Source organism: Eurytemora carolleeae, unplaced genomic scaffold (genome assembly GCF_000591075.1).
Source record: "Eurytemora carolleeae unplaced genomic scaffold, Eaff_2.0 scaffold587, whole genome shotgun sequence".
NCBI classification, from domain to species: Eukaryota; Metazoa; Arthropoda; class Copepoda; order Calanoida; family Temoridae; genus Eurytemora; species Eurytemora carolleeae.
Window position 1 is genome coordinate 26,547 of NW_019396667.1, and position 16,311 is coordinate 42,857.

Sequence of the window (16,311 nt, forward strand, 5' to 3'; positions counted from 1 at the left end):
CATAATGTATAGTTGATGTCGTTGTCAAATAAAAAAGTAAATATCTTTCTATCTATTTAAATGTTAATGGTACAACCCCCCCCCCCCCATTGGAGAAGGGAAACAGCTTTAGGTCGATCAAAATCAAAGGTTAAATGATGAAATATGATTGTGTCGAATACAGGAACAATGTTTTCTAGGACTGCATTAATAAAATTTTGTCTGTCTTACAATTTCAATTTCTTTCAATATAACATATTGATCATTGAAATAACATACTTCTAAATTTACTAAATGCTAACTATTTATTCTAATATAGCATTGTTGAATATTATTTAATCTATTTTAGGTTTCCTTTTATAGTCCCGCTTAAAAGCCGAGCTATGCATCTAACACTTCAGGACACTCAGAATACAATGACGACAACAGAATTCCTTAGTAGAATGGAAACACAGAGCTTCTCTACAAATAATATGTTAAGAAAATTATATCATATTATTTCACATTCAAATTAGCAAAGGGTGCTATGATGAACAAAGATATTTATGTTTTTAAACTAATGCTACTAAGAATGAGAAGTTATCTAATAGTAAGTTTTCACAATATCAAAGTTTCAAATTAAGTTTTTCTTAAAGTCCAAATTGATACAATAAATCAGACTCTATATTATCATTGAACATAAAGAATTATAAATCATATTTCCGGCATACAGAGAGCTCTAGCGGGGAAAAGTTGCACTAATGATAGATATCTATCGAATAAACATCGAGCAAAGGTTGCGTGAAACTATGAAATATGTTTTGAAGAAATCAAATGTCGTTTTCCTTAGTAAGGAGCAGAGCAAATGCGGGAAATTTTTTTAATCTAAAAATAAAGGTCTACAAGATGCCTACAAGTTATTAAAAGATTATTTTTTTTCAAGATAAATATAATCGATTATATGAAATCCAGTATTAGGAAAAATAAACAGAGAAAAATATGGAAGAAAAAAAAGATTGATAATACAAGTTAGAAAAAGATAGATAGTACAAAGATAGAAAAGGATAGACAATACAAAGATAGAAAAAGATATAGAATACAAAGATAGAAAAAGATAGATAATACAAAGATAAATAGGAAGATGGGGAGGGGGCAGGTCAGACTGACCGATTACATCAGTAGCTGAGGAACATTGAGGAGCAAAATGGTTTCAACTCAAACAATATTATTAGGAATATTATCATTTTCATTTCATATTTTGAAAAACAATGTTTGAGAAATATTTTAGTATTCCATTTTATATTATTTAGCATATTTAAATTCAATTAAGGTACTAATGCAAGGAAACTTCTTTCAGAGGTGTACGCATTTTGGACTGCAGTGTACTGTCTTTGGGCGGAAAAGTAAACACAAGACGGATGTCACAGCCTGACATGGAATCAATTTTCACAAAAATAATTAATGAAATATTTTAGTCATAGGAAACTATTATGTGAATTATCAAAATTATCAAAATTTAATGCTTTTAACCTCCTCGAATACTAAACGAACAGTAATGCATCTATTCTTGTAAGGTAGTTGAACTGAGAATGCAGATCTGTAAATCCTGAGTTTGAGCGCAACTTCGACGTTCAAAACTCTTACTCTGGGGGTGGATACGTTTTCAGAATTAGTTTCTTTTTAATTATTAAATAACGACGACGAAAAATAAGGTAGAAATTATACAGTAATCTAATTAGATGGTTAGGAACATATTTCTCAAAAGAAATTTGTCAATGAATCAATGCTAGAATCAATTATTTCGTTCTCATCAGTATATTGAATTTCTTATTTTCTTTGAATTTATTCGCAGATTTATTAAAATTCTTCAAATGTCGTCTTTTCAATAATATTCCAGAAAATCTGCAGAAAATCTTTGTGAATAATGAGAAACCAGAATAATGAGAAAATAGAAACTAATAATTGAACAAGATTACTTATTTTCGATGATAAGATTAATTTTATTTTCTCAACCTGTTCCTAAACAACTAATTAGATTACTATAGAATTTTTTTTACATTTTATGCCGTCGTTCTTTAATAATTTAAAAAAAACTCAAGCTCAGGATTTACAGATCTTTAAAAGGTTTAATATGTCTCAAATGAATCCGAAAGAAGTTTTCCACAAGACTGCATGCTTGCAATTAGACTACCTTACATAGCCGGTCACTCCCTTTAAACTTTGAAAAATCAAGAATAAATTAATGCTCCATGTTGATAATTCTTAAAACTGATTATTTCTCCACAAAAGTGGATCGCACATTTTTGTTGCAGGAGAACAATGTCGGAATTATAAAAATTTTTGTAATCTGAACTGCCTTTGTAAATCAGAAGTCCTTACGAGGCATTTTACTATTAGGACGCGGAAATATCAGAGTGAGTAAAAAGATGATTATCAAAATGATAATTTTAGTCAGCTATTTTCTCACAGCGTTGTCTGGCAGCCCAGTAATCGAGGGAACTAGAAATAATCTTGAGAAAAATCATGAAAATATTTTGCCTAAACAAAAATCCGTCAAGAAAGAAGAATTAGAAATCCACGAAAACCAAGCTAAAGAACTGTACAGAAAAGAACAGGATGATGAAAATGAAAAAGAAATGAAAAATGAAACAAAAAAAGATATATCTTACCCAGATCGGGACAATTTATTACAAGAAGTATTCACTACAACAGGTTGGAATATATTATATATTCTTTTTACTTTTATATTTTAACTATTTTACATATATCATCATAACTTTATAAACTTTATAAGATCAATAATATAGAAGATATCGTCGCATTTCTATCTTTTTCTCACAATTTTTATCAAGAGTTTCTCTTACATAAATCAGTTTTATAGGGAAACCACGAATGAAAATATTTATTTTTTTATAGCTAAAAACATAAATATTTCAATAATTAATTATTTTTTTGATTTATTATTTAAGCTTCTTCCCTTCTTACCCTAACAGTTCCATTAATTCTAAAAATTGCAATTCGTCTATCTTTTAACCATATTAGAGTAATTAAATAGTGTTTTTTTTCTTCAAGAGGTATGGAAAAAATTTCAGGCTTTTTATTATTTTTACCTAAACTTAGCTTGAGAAGTGAGAACCCACCGTTGCCCATTGTACTCATTGTTTCTCCCGCCGTTTACCCGCACTTGGTCGTAAATTGCGATTTTAGCTATTTTTCCATATAGAAGTGGACCCTCTCAACTTAGAATCTCAAAACCAAACAAAGAATAATGCTGTGTGTCTCCCGACTTCCGAAATTAAAATTTGAGGCAAATCGGTCAAGGCGTTCCTGCTTTGAAATATGACATCCAAACAAACAAACAGAGACTTTATATATAGATAAAACAGATATTCCGGATGCTGATGATGAGGAACTAACTGATGATGAAATCGATAGATATGATTCAGGTGGTATAAAGTAATATTGAAGAACATAGTTATGTTTTCTCAGGGTTAAAAATGTTTTATTTGCACTGAAAACTTCAGAACTGAACAAGTTTTAATATTGACAGCAGTCAGTTGGGATCATTACAGGAACTGTTTTTGTAGTTTCAAGAGACTCCCTGATTAAAGAGAATAATGTTCAATTTACACGCTACTCTATAACCTTTGTTTGACTAAAAATAAAGATGGAGTTATCCATGATTTTCTGTCATACAAATTCATTATTTACATTTGCAGTTATCTGTAAAAGTAAATTGCGGATAAATGCAATGAGAACGAAAGAAATTGGTAGTATTCAGCAATTATTCAAGTTAAAAAACGACAATATCTCATTAATTGGTGCACAGCTCTAAATGGTTAAAAGGTACCATTGTAAATCGTACATGTCACTATTTTAAATAGAGGATCTCTTGAGAGAGTAAGAAAGTAATAAATTGGGATTATAAGGTGATCATTAGGGATTATATAATTAAGGATGTTTTAAAAATTAAATTTGTGTAGCGACGCAAAATAACAAAGATATAAACGAACTGAAGATATATATTTTGTCTAACTTACAAGATGGATTTAATAAATATATTTGGTTTGGTTCTCCCAGCTTCCGAGCTGTGAAGACGATATTTCATGGTCTCCACATTTGGCCCATTTCACATTTCGCTTCAATAACTAAGTTTTTTTTATGCTATAATTTTCTATATTTTAGTAGATGTGTATGATTTCTACAGTTGGGAGCAGTTGACGGATATATTTCCGGAAACAGTATTTCCGGAAGGATGGACGGAAGGAGTTGTAAAGTTTTTTACGGAACCTTCCTCTCCCTTCAACTACGCATTAAGGAAATTTGATTTTTGATAATTAATTGATTAACCATTTTCTAATTACACATATATATAATATTAAAAAAAATTATTTAAAAATTAGGGGTTCACTTATAGAATGAAGTTGGGATCAGAAAAAGATCTGAACTAAGTGTTTAAAAATCGTCTTTGTTATCCTGTTGTGTCCACTAATACTATTTCCTGCTAAAATTAAGAAAATACAACCATGCTGTTAGTAGTCAGCTGTATATATACGGGGTTACCCACAAAGAATGAGAATTCAGAGACGAACGTGTGAAATTAATACTGTCTGTTTCCTATCTAGAACAGAAGATTCAAATCAACCATGAGATCGTCATATTTCAAGAGCTCTAAGGTCGTCTTTACAGACTCATACTGTGTGGGTATCCATGTATTATAAATGGTGTTATCAGCAACTACTAGTTGTATTTTTATCCAAATTTAAATTTCAAGTAATTCTCCATTAATCGATTGGCATGTCCGATGCAAAAGATTCCCTTATAAAGTTTTGTCTGATCTGGAATGAATTTGAAACCATGTTTATCTCTTAAAAATGTCAGTATTTTCAATTGTGACATATCTACAAACAACAAAAGTAATCTGCTCATATAAATAAATTTGGAGGTAATTATTAGAATTTTAGAATTAAGCTCTTTTGAACAAATAAATGTCTAAAGGGTACGGTTGTAAATCATGCATGCCATTAGATAGAGCTACAAACAATTAGGATATATTCAGGGTCCTCCTTGGAGAACGGTTTAAAACAAGTTATCTCATCAAAAAAATTTGTATAGAAATAAAGACAATAAGTAATAAAAAACTTTTATTTTCAAAAACATTTTCATAGTTATGACTATAGTTCTCTTGTTGACTCTGTAAAGCATCTGATAGGTAAAATTTTTATTAACAATTAAAATCTATTTCCTTTTTAGCGGCCATTTTCTTTTCTATCAGCCGCCATTTTCTCTTCTATAATCCGCCATTTTCTCTTCTATAATCTGCCATTTTCTCTTCTATCAGCCGCCATTTTCTCTTGTATAATCCGCCATTTTCTCTTCTATAATCCGCCATTTTCTCTTCTATCAGCCGCCATTTTCTCTTTTATAATCCGCCATTTTCTCTTCTATCAGCCGCCATTTTCTATTCTATCAGCCTCCATTTTCTCTTCTATCAGCCGCCATTTTCTCTTATATCAGCCGCCATTTTCTCTTCTATAATCCGCCATTTTCTCTTCTATCAGCCGCAATTTTTTCTTCTATCAGCCGCCATTTTCTCTTCTATAATCATAATCCGCCATTTTCTCTTCTATCAGCCGCAATTTTTTCTTCTATCAGCCGCCATTTTCTCTTCTATAATCCGCCATTTTCTCTTCTATCAGCCAACATTTTCTATTCTATCAGCCGGCATTTTCTCTTCAATCAGCCGCCATTTTCTTTTCTTACATCTTGAAACTAAAATTTCCCGAAATGTTTCTGTTTTCATTAATGAATTTTCAAAAATTTAAATCTATGAAAAATTTGTTAATTATGACCGGCAGTACACAACTCCTAGGGTCATATGAGGTACTTTAAAAAATCCAAGCCAAATATATAAAACAGAAGAAAATATTTCTTGATTTTTTTTATTTGTTCATTATTTTCTACTAGAGTTTATTGTGAGTGATAAGTCTCCTGGCGCCTATATTGTCAACTACGATTACTCAACTTTGTTCAGCAGAGTTCAAAACTTTATTTCGTCAGGTAAAAACTACAGTGTGTCCCAAAAGAAACCTTTTTTGGAGGGGGGGAGGCACCCTGTGATGGACTTTAAAACCATTGATATATCTTCTGCTGGTGCTAGCAATCGATTCCAAGGATCCTAGATTGTAGAGTACTTTTTTATACCTTTTAAGAAAAGAACAGTTATACAGGTTGTCGCAAAAACGTGGGAACTAAGATAAAACTTTCAGATTTTTTTTTCGTCACAGGTTTTTTTATGAAATTGGTTTGAAACTTATCTGATTTCAATTCAATACATTTTTTGTACGCTCTGTTTGGCATGTATCTGGTAATTTATAGTTTAGGACGTTCCCAGGAATACCATGTTCATTGGAACATCCTTTATATTATAGATTTTTACCTCTAGAGGAACATATGATTACACTGTTCAAAGTTCTGCGCTGCATTAACAAAATAACTTTTCTTCATCCAATTATTAAGAACTAACTGAATGGCCGCTCGTGGTAAAAAAATGTTGAAAAAAAAATGTTGAAAATTTTTTTTCGAATTTTGTTTAGCCTATAAAACTCCCCGGCCACCCATGAGTGTCCACAAAAAATTCAGCCCAATCGGTCCAGTCGTTTGGCGGGCTATAGGCAACATATATGTATATATACGAATATCTTGTTTTATTATATAAATATACAATTTTCCCCGCAAACAAATATACGCCTTTCTTGACCAAAACTTTAAGTCGCCTTTTTCGAATTTTAAAGTCAACTTAAGCTCTAATTTTGACTATTAAGGAGACTACAGAGGAATACTGGACGAATCTGTGGAATATTTTGAAGACACTTTAGGTAATTTATTTTTGTATTTAATCTTTTGTTTAAATGGACTGTCACACGCAAATCTGCCCCTTTAGTAAAAGTAAATTCAACCTGTATGAAGCATAAAGTCTGACCGCGTCAACCAGTTCCACCGGCTAGTCCAGTCCATAGAGCTAGGTACAGTACAAACTGGGACCAGAAAAGTTGACACGGCTCGGAAATTCAAATGTACTAAGGCTGCCCGTGGTCAATGTAACTGCAATGGTACCGTTGTGAATATGACATTTAACTCACCTCTAATGGAGGGTCAAATTCTCCTGTACAAAGTGTATCAACAATTCACAGCTGTGCACTTTAACTACTTTCCCCCCTACGTTGCTTTTTTCGTATTTAAATCTGGAAATTGCAATTTTCCTACAAAATATTTATTCAAGAAAAATATGTCATAAAGTTTTATTTACTTGTTTAAAGAGCAGTTTAGTGTTTTTCAACAAAATTTTGTCAAATACCTGTTTAAGCAAATAGTAAACGTAAATTTCAAAACTTTGACCATTTCTCTTTAAAAAGTATTTCATCGTGTAAAGGCCAATGCTCAATATTCAACTCTTTCAATTAAAATAGTATGGACAATCCCATTAAGAAACTATTTTCTGTAAACTTGTGTTAATATTCAGGTGCGCATGTAGCTCGTGGGTTTGGTTTGGTTTTCTTCATAATAATCTCTGCAGTTCTAGTGATCGTCTTCCTTCCTCTACTAGCACTGGTTGGTTCATTTGCAGCAGCCATTAGTGTTGCTCTTCTTCTAGGCAGCGATATTTTAGCAGCAAAGTAAGTAAATATGATATTTTCGCAGCAAAGTAAGTAAATATGATATTTTAGCAGCAAAGGAAGTAAATATGATATTTTAGCAGCAAAGTAAGTAAATATGATATTTTAGCAGCAAAGTAAGTAAATGTGATATTTTAGCAGCAAAGTAAACAAATGTGATATTTTAGCAGCAAAGTAAGTAAATATGATATTTTAGCAGCAAAGTAAGTAAAGATGATATTTTAGCAGCAAAGTAAATAAATATGATATTTTAGCAGCAAAGTAAGTAAATATGATATTTTAGCAGCAAAGTAAATAAATATGATATTTTAGCAGCAAAGTAAGTAAATATGTTATTTTATAAATATGTAAATGTAAATATGAGCAAATATCAATTTTTTAAATAGAAACGTTGCTTAGAATATTTTAACTTGTATGATTGTTAGCTCGTATAGTTTAAAATCTTGCTTTTAGTTACAGATAAAAAAAATCCATAGCGATGTTTTGAATTAAAGGATTTGACGAATCTGTTTTTCTGACTCGAAAATTAAGTGTTATAGTTCTGGCAATTTCTCAAATGTTTCTTATATGCATGAAATGCTAAATTTACTTTTGACGAAAACCCACAGATAAAAATGAACAGTTAAAAAACAAAAATATTAACATCTAATCCATACTTGATCAGACAAAGCTTTTAAAGGCACCATTGTAAATCTGACATTGACATCTTTAATATGAGATAGTCCAATGTACATGGAACACAGAAATTGTCCATTTCCCTATAAATGTGCTTTAAATACCATCAAAAATGCATAAAATTGCTTAAATATCGTCTTCATGGTCCATCGTTTTAGGAGTCTCACTGTATAGGTTTCCTCACAATACAACTGAAATATCTGTTTCAGGTTGATTGAAGAATTTGGAGTGGTAGATCTTGGTGGACAGAGTTCCATTTACCGTGGATTCAAAACTGTAGCGGAAACATATTTTTCCGGAATTAGCTTTCCGGTTTTTGACTTTCCGAATATCATTGAGTACCTAAAATAGATAAGTTAAAAATTGTAAATTGTATAAATGTTATATAATTGTTGAGAATTACATTTAAAAATACATTTCAAATAGATCCACGTAGTCTTTTTCTTGTGCATTGATTGCGCTGGGTCCAATTATATCAGGTGTAATGGTAGAATAACACTTGACTGACTGGTACGAGTAAATGCTTCGACATCTATATATTTAAAGACTGCCTGTAACGAGAAAATGCTTGTCTGTCTACCCCAGGGAATGTTCATGAATGATAATCGAATTTTCAAAAATTTGCCACTAACAAAAGTCGATTTTTGAAAATTTTGAAAATCCACAAGATTCTTTATAAAATCCGCAAAATTTTTGGGGTTTTTTTGTTTTACAATGTTTACAAAGAGCACATGATCACAGTTGAAATAGAATAAGGGTGCGAAGCGTCCTAAAAGCCTAGTTAACTACACTTCTGTAAACTAGGGGTTCAAATTATACAAAGTTTTGCTGAAGTTTAAATTATTTTTAACAATTTGGTCAAATTTCATTTAAACTTTGCCGGTATGATACATTTTCATAATTGTATAAGCTTATACAGGGTTACCCACAAAGGATTATACTTTTTACTACTTTTTGGGTTCCTTGCAACTGTAATCTTATTTCATTAACTTCGAAATCATTCAGTAAATTATTTTAAGACTATGATCAATTGTTACCTAGAAAAAATTCAGTAAATTAGTTTAAGACTATGATCAATTGTTACCTCGAAATCATTCATTAAATTAGTTTAAGACTATGATTAATTGTTACCTCGAAATCATTCAGTAAATTAGTTTAAGACTATAATCAATTGTTACCTCGAAATCATTCAGTAAATTACTTTAAGACTATGATTAATTGTTAACTCGAAATCATTCAGTAAATTAGTTTAAGACTATGATCAATTGTTACCTCGAAATTTCACTGCAAACAATGCCAATACTTTGCCAACAGAAATTAGCGGATTTTTAAATAATATTTTCACAAATTTCTTTAAAATCTGGAGGCAATAGCTTTTCATACATTTTAGAGTCAACTTCTAGAAGGTCAAATGTGCTGAACAGCCAAAGATCGAAACTTTTGTGTGGAGTATTGTTAGTCGTGAACGCTTGAGCTAGATATACTATGTGGGCACATTTAAATTTAGGAGAAATGTTTTGTTCTTCAATTAGATTTATTCCTGCAGAGTATTACCACCATGGGGATATCTAAGAGATTTTGAATTTTGAAGTATGTCTGCAAGAGAGGGAGGACAATGCTTGATTGCTAGATTTACAGCACAAAAGTTCTGATTTTAGCTTTTACCAATAATTGGTTTGAATAGAATTTTATTTTTATTTGTCAGGAGTTGAGAGTTTTCTTTTTGTGTGAGTGCATTGCATCTTGAGAAAATTGTTGACAATAGAAAATTATTGCTCATTTAACCTTTTCTCTAGAGACTTGTCTTTTTTAGATCCAAAACTATTAAACATTTGTAATTTAAAAAATAAACTAGAAAAAGTTTGAAATGTCCAAGGTTCAACTTGATGTTCTATCCTTTAAAGCACCTAAAAGTAATCGTGCTAAATTCAACTGAAAAAGTTTCAATTTATTGAAAAACAGCAAATCTAAATGTATTCTACTCTTACTCATTTGGAAAATGGAGTGTTAGACATTTTAAAGTTTAGGTGCTGGTTGAGAGAACATTGTTGAGAGAACATTGGTCGAAGAAACCCTTTGTTAAGTATTTGACTTTCCCAAATAAGTATATAGGTTTTGTTCACACATTTGTATCGTGTTTTGTGTTAAAATTTAGGAATTTTTATACTAAAACTTCGTGAAGCGGCCCAGTGGGTCACTATTTTGCTTAATTATCCCAACAGACGTTAAGTTATTTAACGTCCCTCTGTTGTGGGCATCATTGGTAGGTCATTTTAGTCAAAGACGATAAAGTAAGGTAATCTAGTGGGGGAGGGGGGGGGCGTAATATAATAGCGGCATGAGCATAAAGAAAATAATGTAAGAGGGGGAGCATAAAGTAAATAGTGTAAGAGGGGGAGCATAAAGTAAAATAGTGTAAGAGGGGGAGCATAAAGTAAAATAATGTAAGAGGGGGACGCATAAAGTAAAATAATAAGGGGGAGCATAAAGTAAAATAGTGTAAGAGGAGGAGCATAAAGTAAAATAATATAAGAGGGGGAGCATAAAGTAAAATAATGTAAGAGGGGGAGCATAAAGTAAAATAATAAGGGGGAGCATAAAGTAAAACCATGTAACAGGGGAAGCATAAAGTAAAATAATAAGGGGGAGCATAAAGTAAAATAATGTAACAGGGGGAGCATAAAGTAAAATAATAAGAGGGGGAGCATAAAGTAAAATAATAAGGGGGAGCATAAAGTAAAATAATATAAGAGGGGAAGCATAAAGTAAAATAATGTAAGAGGGGGAGCATAAAGTAAAATAATAAGGGGGAGCATAAAGTAAAATAATAAGGGGGAGCATAAAATGATGAAATGTAGGAAAAACACCTCTTAACAGTTGTGATGTAGGAATGTAATGTATGGTTACGTAACCCTGAAATTGAATTCATAAATCTTTAAATTCAATTCAACAAATCTGAAAATGTATCCCTCTATCTATTTATCTATTCATCTATTCACCTATTCATTTATTCATCTATTCATCTATTTATCTATTCATTTTTCGTCTATTCATCTATTTATCTATTCATTTATTCATATATTCACCTATTCATCTTTTCATCTATTCATCTATTCATTTGTTCATCCTTTCATCTGTTCACCTATTCACCTATTCACCTATTGATCCTTTCATCTATTCATCTATTCATCTATTTATCTATTCATCTATTCACCTATTCATTTATTCATCTATTCATCTATTTATCTATTCATTTTTTGTCTATTCATCTATTTATTTATTCATTTATTCATTTATTCATATATTCATATATTCATCTATGCATCATTCATCAATTCATCTATCTATTCTTCTATAATTCTGTTAATCTATTCATCAATTCATCTATCTATTCTTCTATAATTCTATTAATCTATTCATCTATTCATCTATTCATCCTTTCAACTATACATCTATGCATCTATTTATTTATTCATCCTTTCATCTATTCATCTATTCATCTATTCACCTAATCATCCTTTCATCTATTCACCTATTCACCTATTCATCTATTCATCTATTCATCTAATTATCTATTCATCTTTGTATCTATTCATTTATTCATTTATTTATCTATTCATCTATTTATCTATTAATTCTCCAAATCTTTCTACTTCAATATATATCTAAATATATCTATTTCAATATTTATCGAAATATATCTATTACTATATCTATTATGATATATCTATTTCAATATCTATCTCCTAATTATCTACCTCAATACCTTATAGATATTTCTATCTCAATATCTATTTATCTCGCCATATTTCCAGCTTAATATCTATCTATCTCTGTATATCTAGCTCAATATCAATCTATCTCTATATATCTATCTCTATATATCTATCTCCTAAATATTCAATCTACCATGTCCCATAAATTCAAGTCTTGAAACCAGAGAAAATTGAAAATTGTCCAGAAATCTAAACTATATTAGATCAAAGGAATATTCTAAAGAATTTAATAATACTGGATTGGAAAAAGAACTGAGCTTTTGCCACAAACGAAAATATTATAATCCGTATATTTTTGCAGCAGTATAAAAATGTATGTATTAACTATGGTATAACACCCTGTATGTACGTATCAACTATGGTATAACACCCTGTATATATGTATCAACTATGGTATAACACCCTGTAAGTTTGTATCAACTATGGTAGAACACCCTGTATGTATGTATCAGCTATGGTTTAACACCCTGTATGTATGTATCAGCTATGGTATAACACCCTGTATGTATGTATCAACTATGGTATAACACCATGTATGTATGTATCAACTATGGTTTAACACCTTGTATGTATGTATCAGCTATGGTATAACACCCTGTATGTATGTATCAACTATAGTATAACACCCTGTATGTATATATCAACTATGGTAGAACACCCTGTATGTATGTATCAACTATGGTATAACACCCTGTAAGTATGTATCAGCTATGGTATAACACCCTGTAAGTATGTATCAGCTATGGTAGAACAGAAGTGGTGAGTTGGGTTTAAATTGAAACAATCTAGAGAATAAGAAGAGAATCTTTAACAATACCTCACACTGACATCAGGAACATTTACATTCTTTCAATCTAATCAATTTATTCATTCATTCATTCATCCTTCCTTCCGTTCATCCTTCCATCCATCCTTCCTTCCTTTCATCCTTCCTTCCTTCCTTTCATCTTTCATTCATTCATTCCTATCATAGGTTAAGTCTTAAAATCGACCTTCATTTCTATAGTCACTGCAAGAAAAAGAGACTTAATATTTCGTGACAACACTAGTACAGTGATCACCAGAAAACTATGCAATGGGAAGACGACGTTTAGAATCAAGGTATAACTTCAAAAAGTTTAATGAACATGAGACACAGCAATTATGTCAGTCTAAACAAACCCAGTTTACTAAATTAGTGATTTAATTGATAAGTGATTATAATTAAACAACATGAAATACACGTACAAGTATTGCCATAATGTTGTTTATATGTTCCATTTTTTCTGGTTTTCACTGTACTACTGTGTTTAGGTTTTACCCAAAAGTGCGAGAGAAGTATATGTGTCCGGACTCTGGTTACATATCAGAATTTACACTATAATTCTTCTTTTACAATGCTCTGATTGATTGAAAACATAAAAGATTTTATTCTTTTAAATCTCATAAATCCCGTGTTAATGTCCAAATAATACATCATTGGAAAGCTCTTATAATTTACTTTTAGAATTTAAAAATAAATTTGGAAATTTAGAAAATCAAATTTTTTATAAAATGTAAAAATGTTTGCAAAAAAAGGTTAAAAAATGATAAAATATACATTTTCGAAAAGCTCTTAACCTTGTCATTTCAAATATGCAAATAAATTAGCAAAATTTGAAATAACCTGATGTGTAATTAAGAAAAACTAAAAATGTGCAAATTTCTTTTGACGGGTTGTTTGAAAATAATTTTCAAAAATTTCTTAGTAAAACTTGTCATGAGCTTTCCAAAAAGCTAAAATTGATCAAAATCTGAAAATTGAAAGTGCGTCAAGACAAAGATTTAGTTTGTTACAGTAAAAAGTAGTCATTCAGGCAGTGTGCCTGAGGAATCAGGCAGGAATAGGGTCAAGAAACAAATGAAATATTTTGATATTCCACTGGACAATGCATGGAAAGTTCCGGTTTTACCAGAAATATTAAATACAAGAATAAATAATTTGTAATACTGACTGAAATGATAAATATGTTATGTAATGAGTAATGATCAATGTCACGTATTTGTGCATAATTTTGCATATTTTCTTTTATAAAACTATATATTCGAAGTATCATAACAAAGGAATTGAGTCTTTGCCACAAGCTCTGATTTTCTAATCCCTATATCTTTGGAACTAAATGTTGTAGAACTTAGGTATTTCAAACTATGAATTCTGTTAGATCAAATACTCTGAGTTTGAAATATCAAAGGTTTACAACATCGGGCTCTAAAGATATTGAGGTTTAAATGTTTGATTTTGTTCCAAAGACTCAATTCCTTTAAACTATGCCATTTATATATGTAAGTGCATCTTTGTGCGTGAATAAATTATCTTTATAATAGTAATAATTTTCTTCAGCCTAACGTGATTTGGATCCTGCTGTATTTTCTTCGAATGGGAGTAGGGTTAGAGTTACAAATATTGCAAATAGAAGATCTTTTTTCTTTTTATATCAAAAGAAAAATTCTTTCCGATAAAGTTTGAAGAGTCCTATTCCAATGCACATAATGTTAAATATCTTTATATTTGTTTGATCAAGAAGTGCATAGAAATAGCAATTGCATTATTGCAAAAATATCAATATGGATTGCGAACTTTTTCAAGAATGTTAAAAAAGGGGACAGAGTTTGGAAGAACACAGAGGGTTGTTTAATTACAGGGAGGGGGGAGTGGTAGTTTAATGGGATAAAGTTACAGCGAGGAAGGAGTGGTAGTTTAATGAGATAAAGTGACAGATGGGGAGGGGTAATTTAATTAAATAAAGTTGATGTTACGGAAATCTTATACAATTTTAAATTTGTTCGGGAAAAAAGATAATGTCATTTTCCCATGGTCTGATTTTATTAATTCCAAGCATGGATGCCGGAATTCCGAGCATGGATGCAAGATCTAGATTTTGCAGAAAGTTATCAGGAACAGTGATTGTTGTGACAGCCTAGCTCTAATGCATTGAAAAAGTTCCAGAAAGAAAAAAGAAAACTTCCGGGAAAAAAAAACAATGTAATTTCTGTTGTTAAACAATTTTCATTTATTTATAAATAGATAGATATTTAGTTAGTTGGATAGATAAATAAAAAGATAAATAGATAGATAGATAGATAGATAGATAGATAGATAGATAGATAGATAGATAGATAGATAGATAGATAGATAGATAGATAGATAGATAGATAGATAGATAGATAGATAGATTGATAGATAGATAGATAGATAGAAGGATAGATAGATAGAAAATTAGATAGATAGATAGATAGATAGATAGATAGATAGATAGATAGATAGATTGATAGATAGATAGATAGATAGAAGGATAGATAGATAGAAAATTAGATAGATAGATAGATATATAGATAGATAGATAGATAGATAGGATAGAACTACCTGGAAAGGCTACTATAATAAAAGTGAAGGAAAGCAACTCGAATCCCTAGATACTTGGTATTTAGTCTCCTTCAACTCCAAACAGTTATATATCTAATATCTATATATTTAGCTTGTTCAGGGGCTTATATCAAAATAATCGCCATCACTGCTGAACCAATCCGGCCAAAATTTCATCAATCTGTTTCTGAAAATAGTTCGATAAAGGCAAGACATGATGTCGTAAGAAAAGTTTGCTTCATAATAATTTTCTAATTTTCTAGATATTTTGTAAATTGAAAACAGAATCATCGGCGAAATTCGTGAGGTTCGAAGAGAAGCTCGAATTGATAATTGAATAGGGACTTGAATCGGCCCGTTTGCATAGTTTTGCATGCTCACATTCAATATCACGAAACTAAGAATTATTAAAATATAAATTACATTTATAGATCTTTTGTGGGAGGTGGGAGGGAGGTGGGTATGTAGTAAACACCTACTCCATAACAAGTTCTCGAAACGTATCTATCCAGGTTCAACCCGTCCCTTATCAAAGTCAACCAGGGCACAATCCACATGGTTACACTCCCGCGAACTATCAACGCCACTTCCACTGGGTGCGATCTCGGTAGCTATCAAACCCAGCTATTAATCCAGGCTAGAAATGGCACACAGGGAACAAGCGTAGCTACAGGGTGTCCCAAAAAACATGGGAATTCAGTGACGAATTCGATATCGTCTTTTCAAATAATTCTTTGATTTAGTATAGTGATACCTACTGAGAAAGCTGTAATCTGTAAGAGTTTCGTCTGCTATGTTTACATTTTGTTTGTTTATGTTTTGACTGCAACCGGTTGTACTTAGT

General features: G+C 30.9%; 1 protein-coding gene across 2 annotated transcripts; it reads left to right on the top strand.

Annotated features, from left to right (window-relative positions):
* The first annotated feature begins 1,126 nt into the window (after positions 1-1,126).
* LOC111707132 (uncharacterized) lies at positions 1,127-8,740 on the top strand. 2 transcript variants are annotated; one of them, XM_023480140.1, is made up of 9 exons: positions 1,127-1,190; positions 2,410-2,670; positions 3,336-3,404; positions 4,144-4,276; positions 5,127-5,170; positions 5,926-6,018; positions 6,783-6,836; positions 7,481-7,634; positions 8,519-8,740. In XM_023480140.1, the coding sequence occupies exons 1-9, from the start codon at positions 1,163-1,165 to the stop codon at positions 8,658-8,660; spliced, it is 978 nt and encodes a 325-aa protein (XP_023335908.1). In that variant the 5' UTR covers positions 1,127-1,162; the 3' UTR covers positions 8,661-8,740. The 2 variants fall into 2 exon arrangements, with proteins under 2 accessions (XP_023335908.1, XP_023335909.1); XM_023480141.1 differs by having other exon boundaries at positions 4,147-4,276.
* The last annotated feature ends 7,571 nt before the right edge of the window (positions 8,741-16,311 follow it).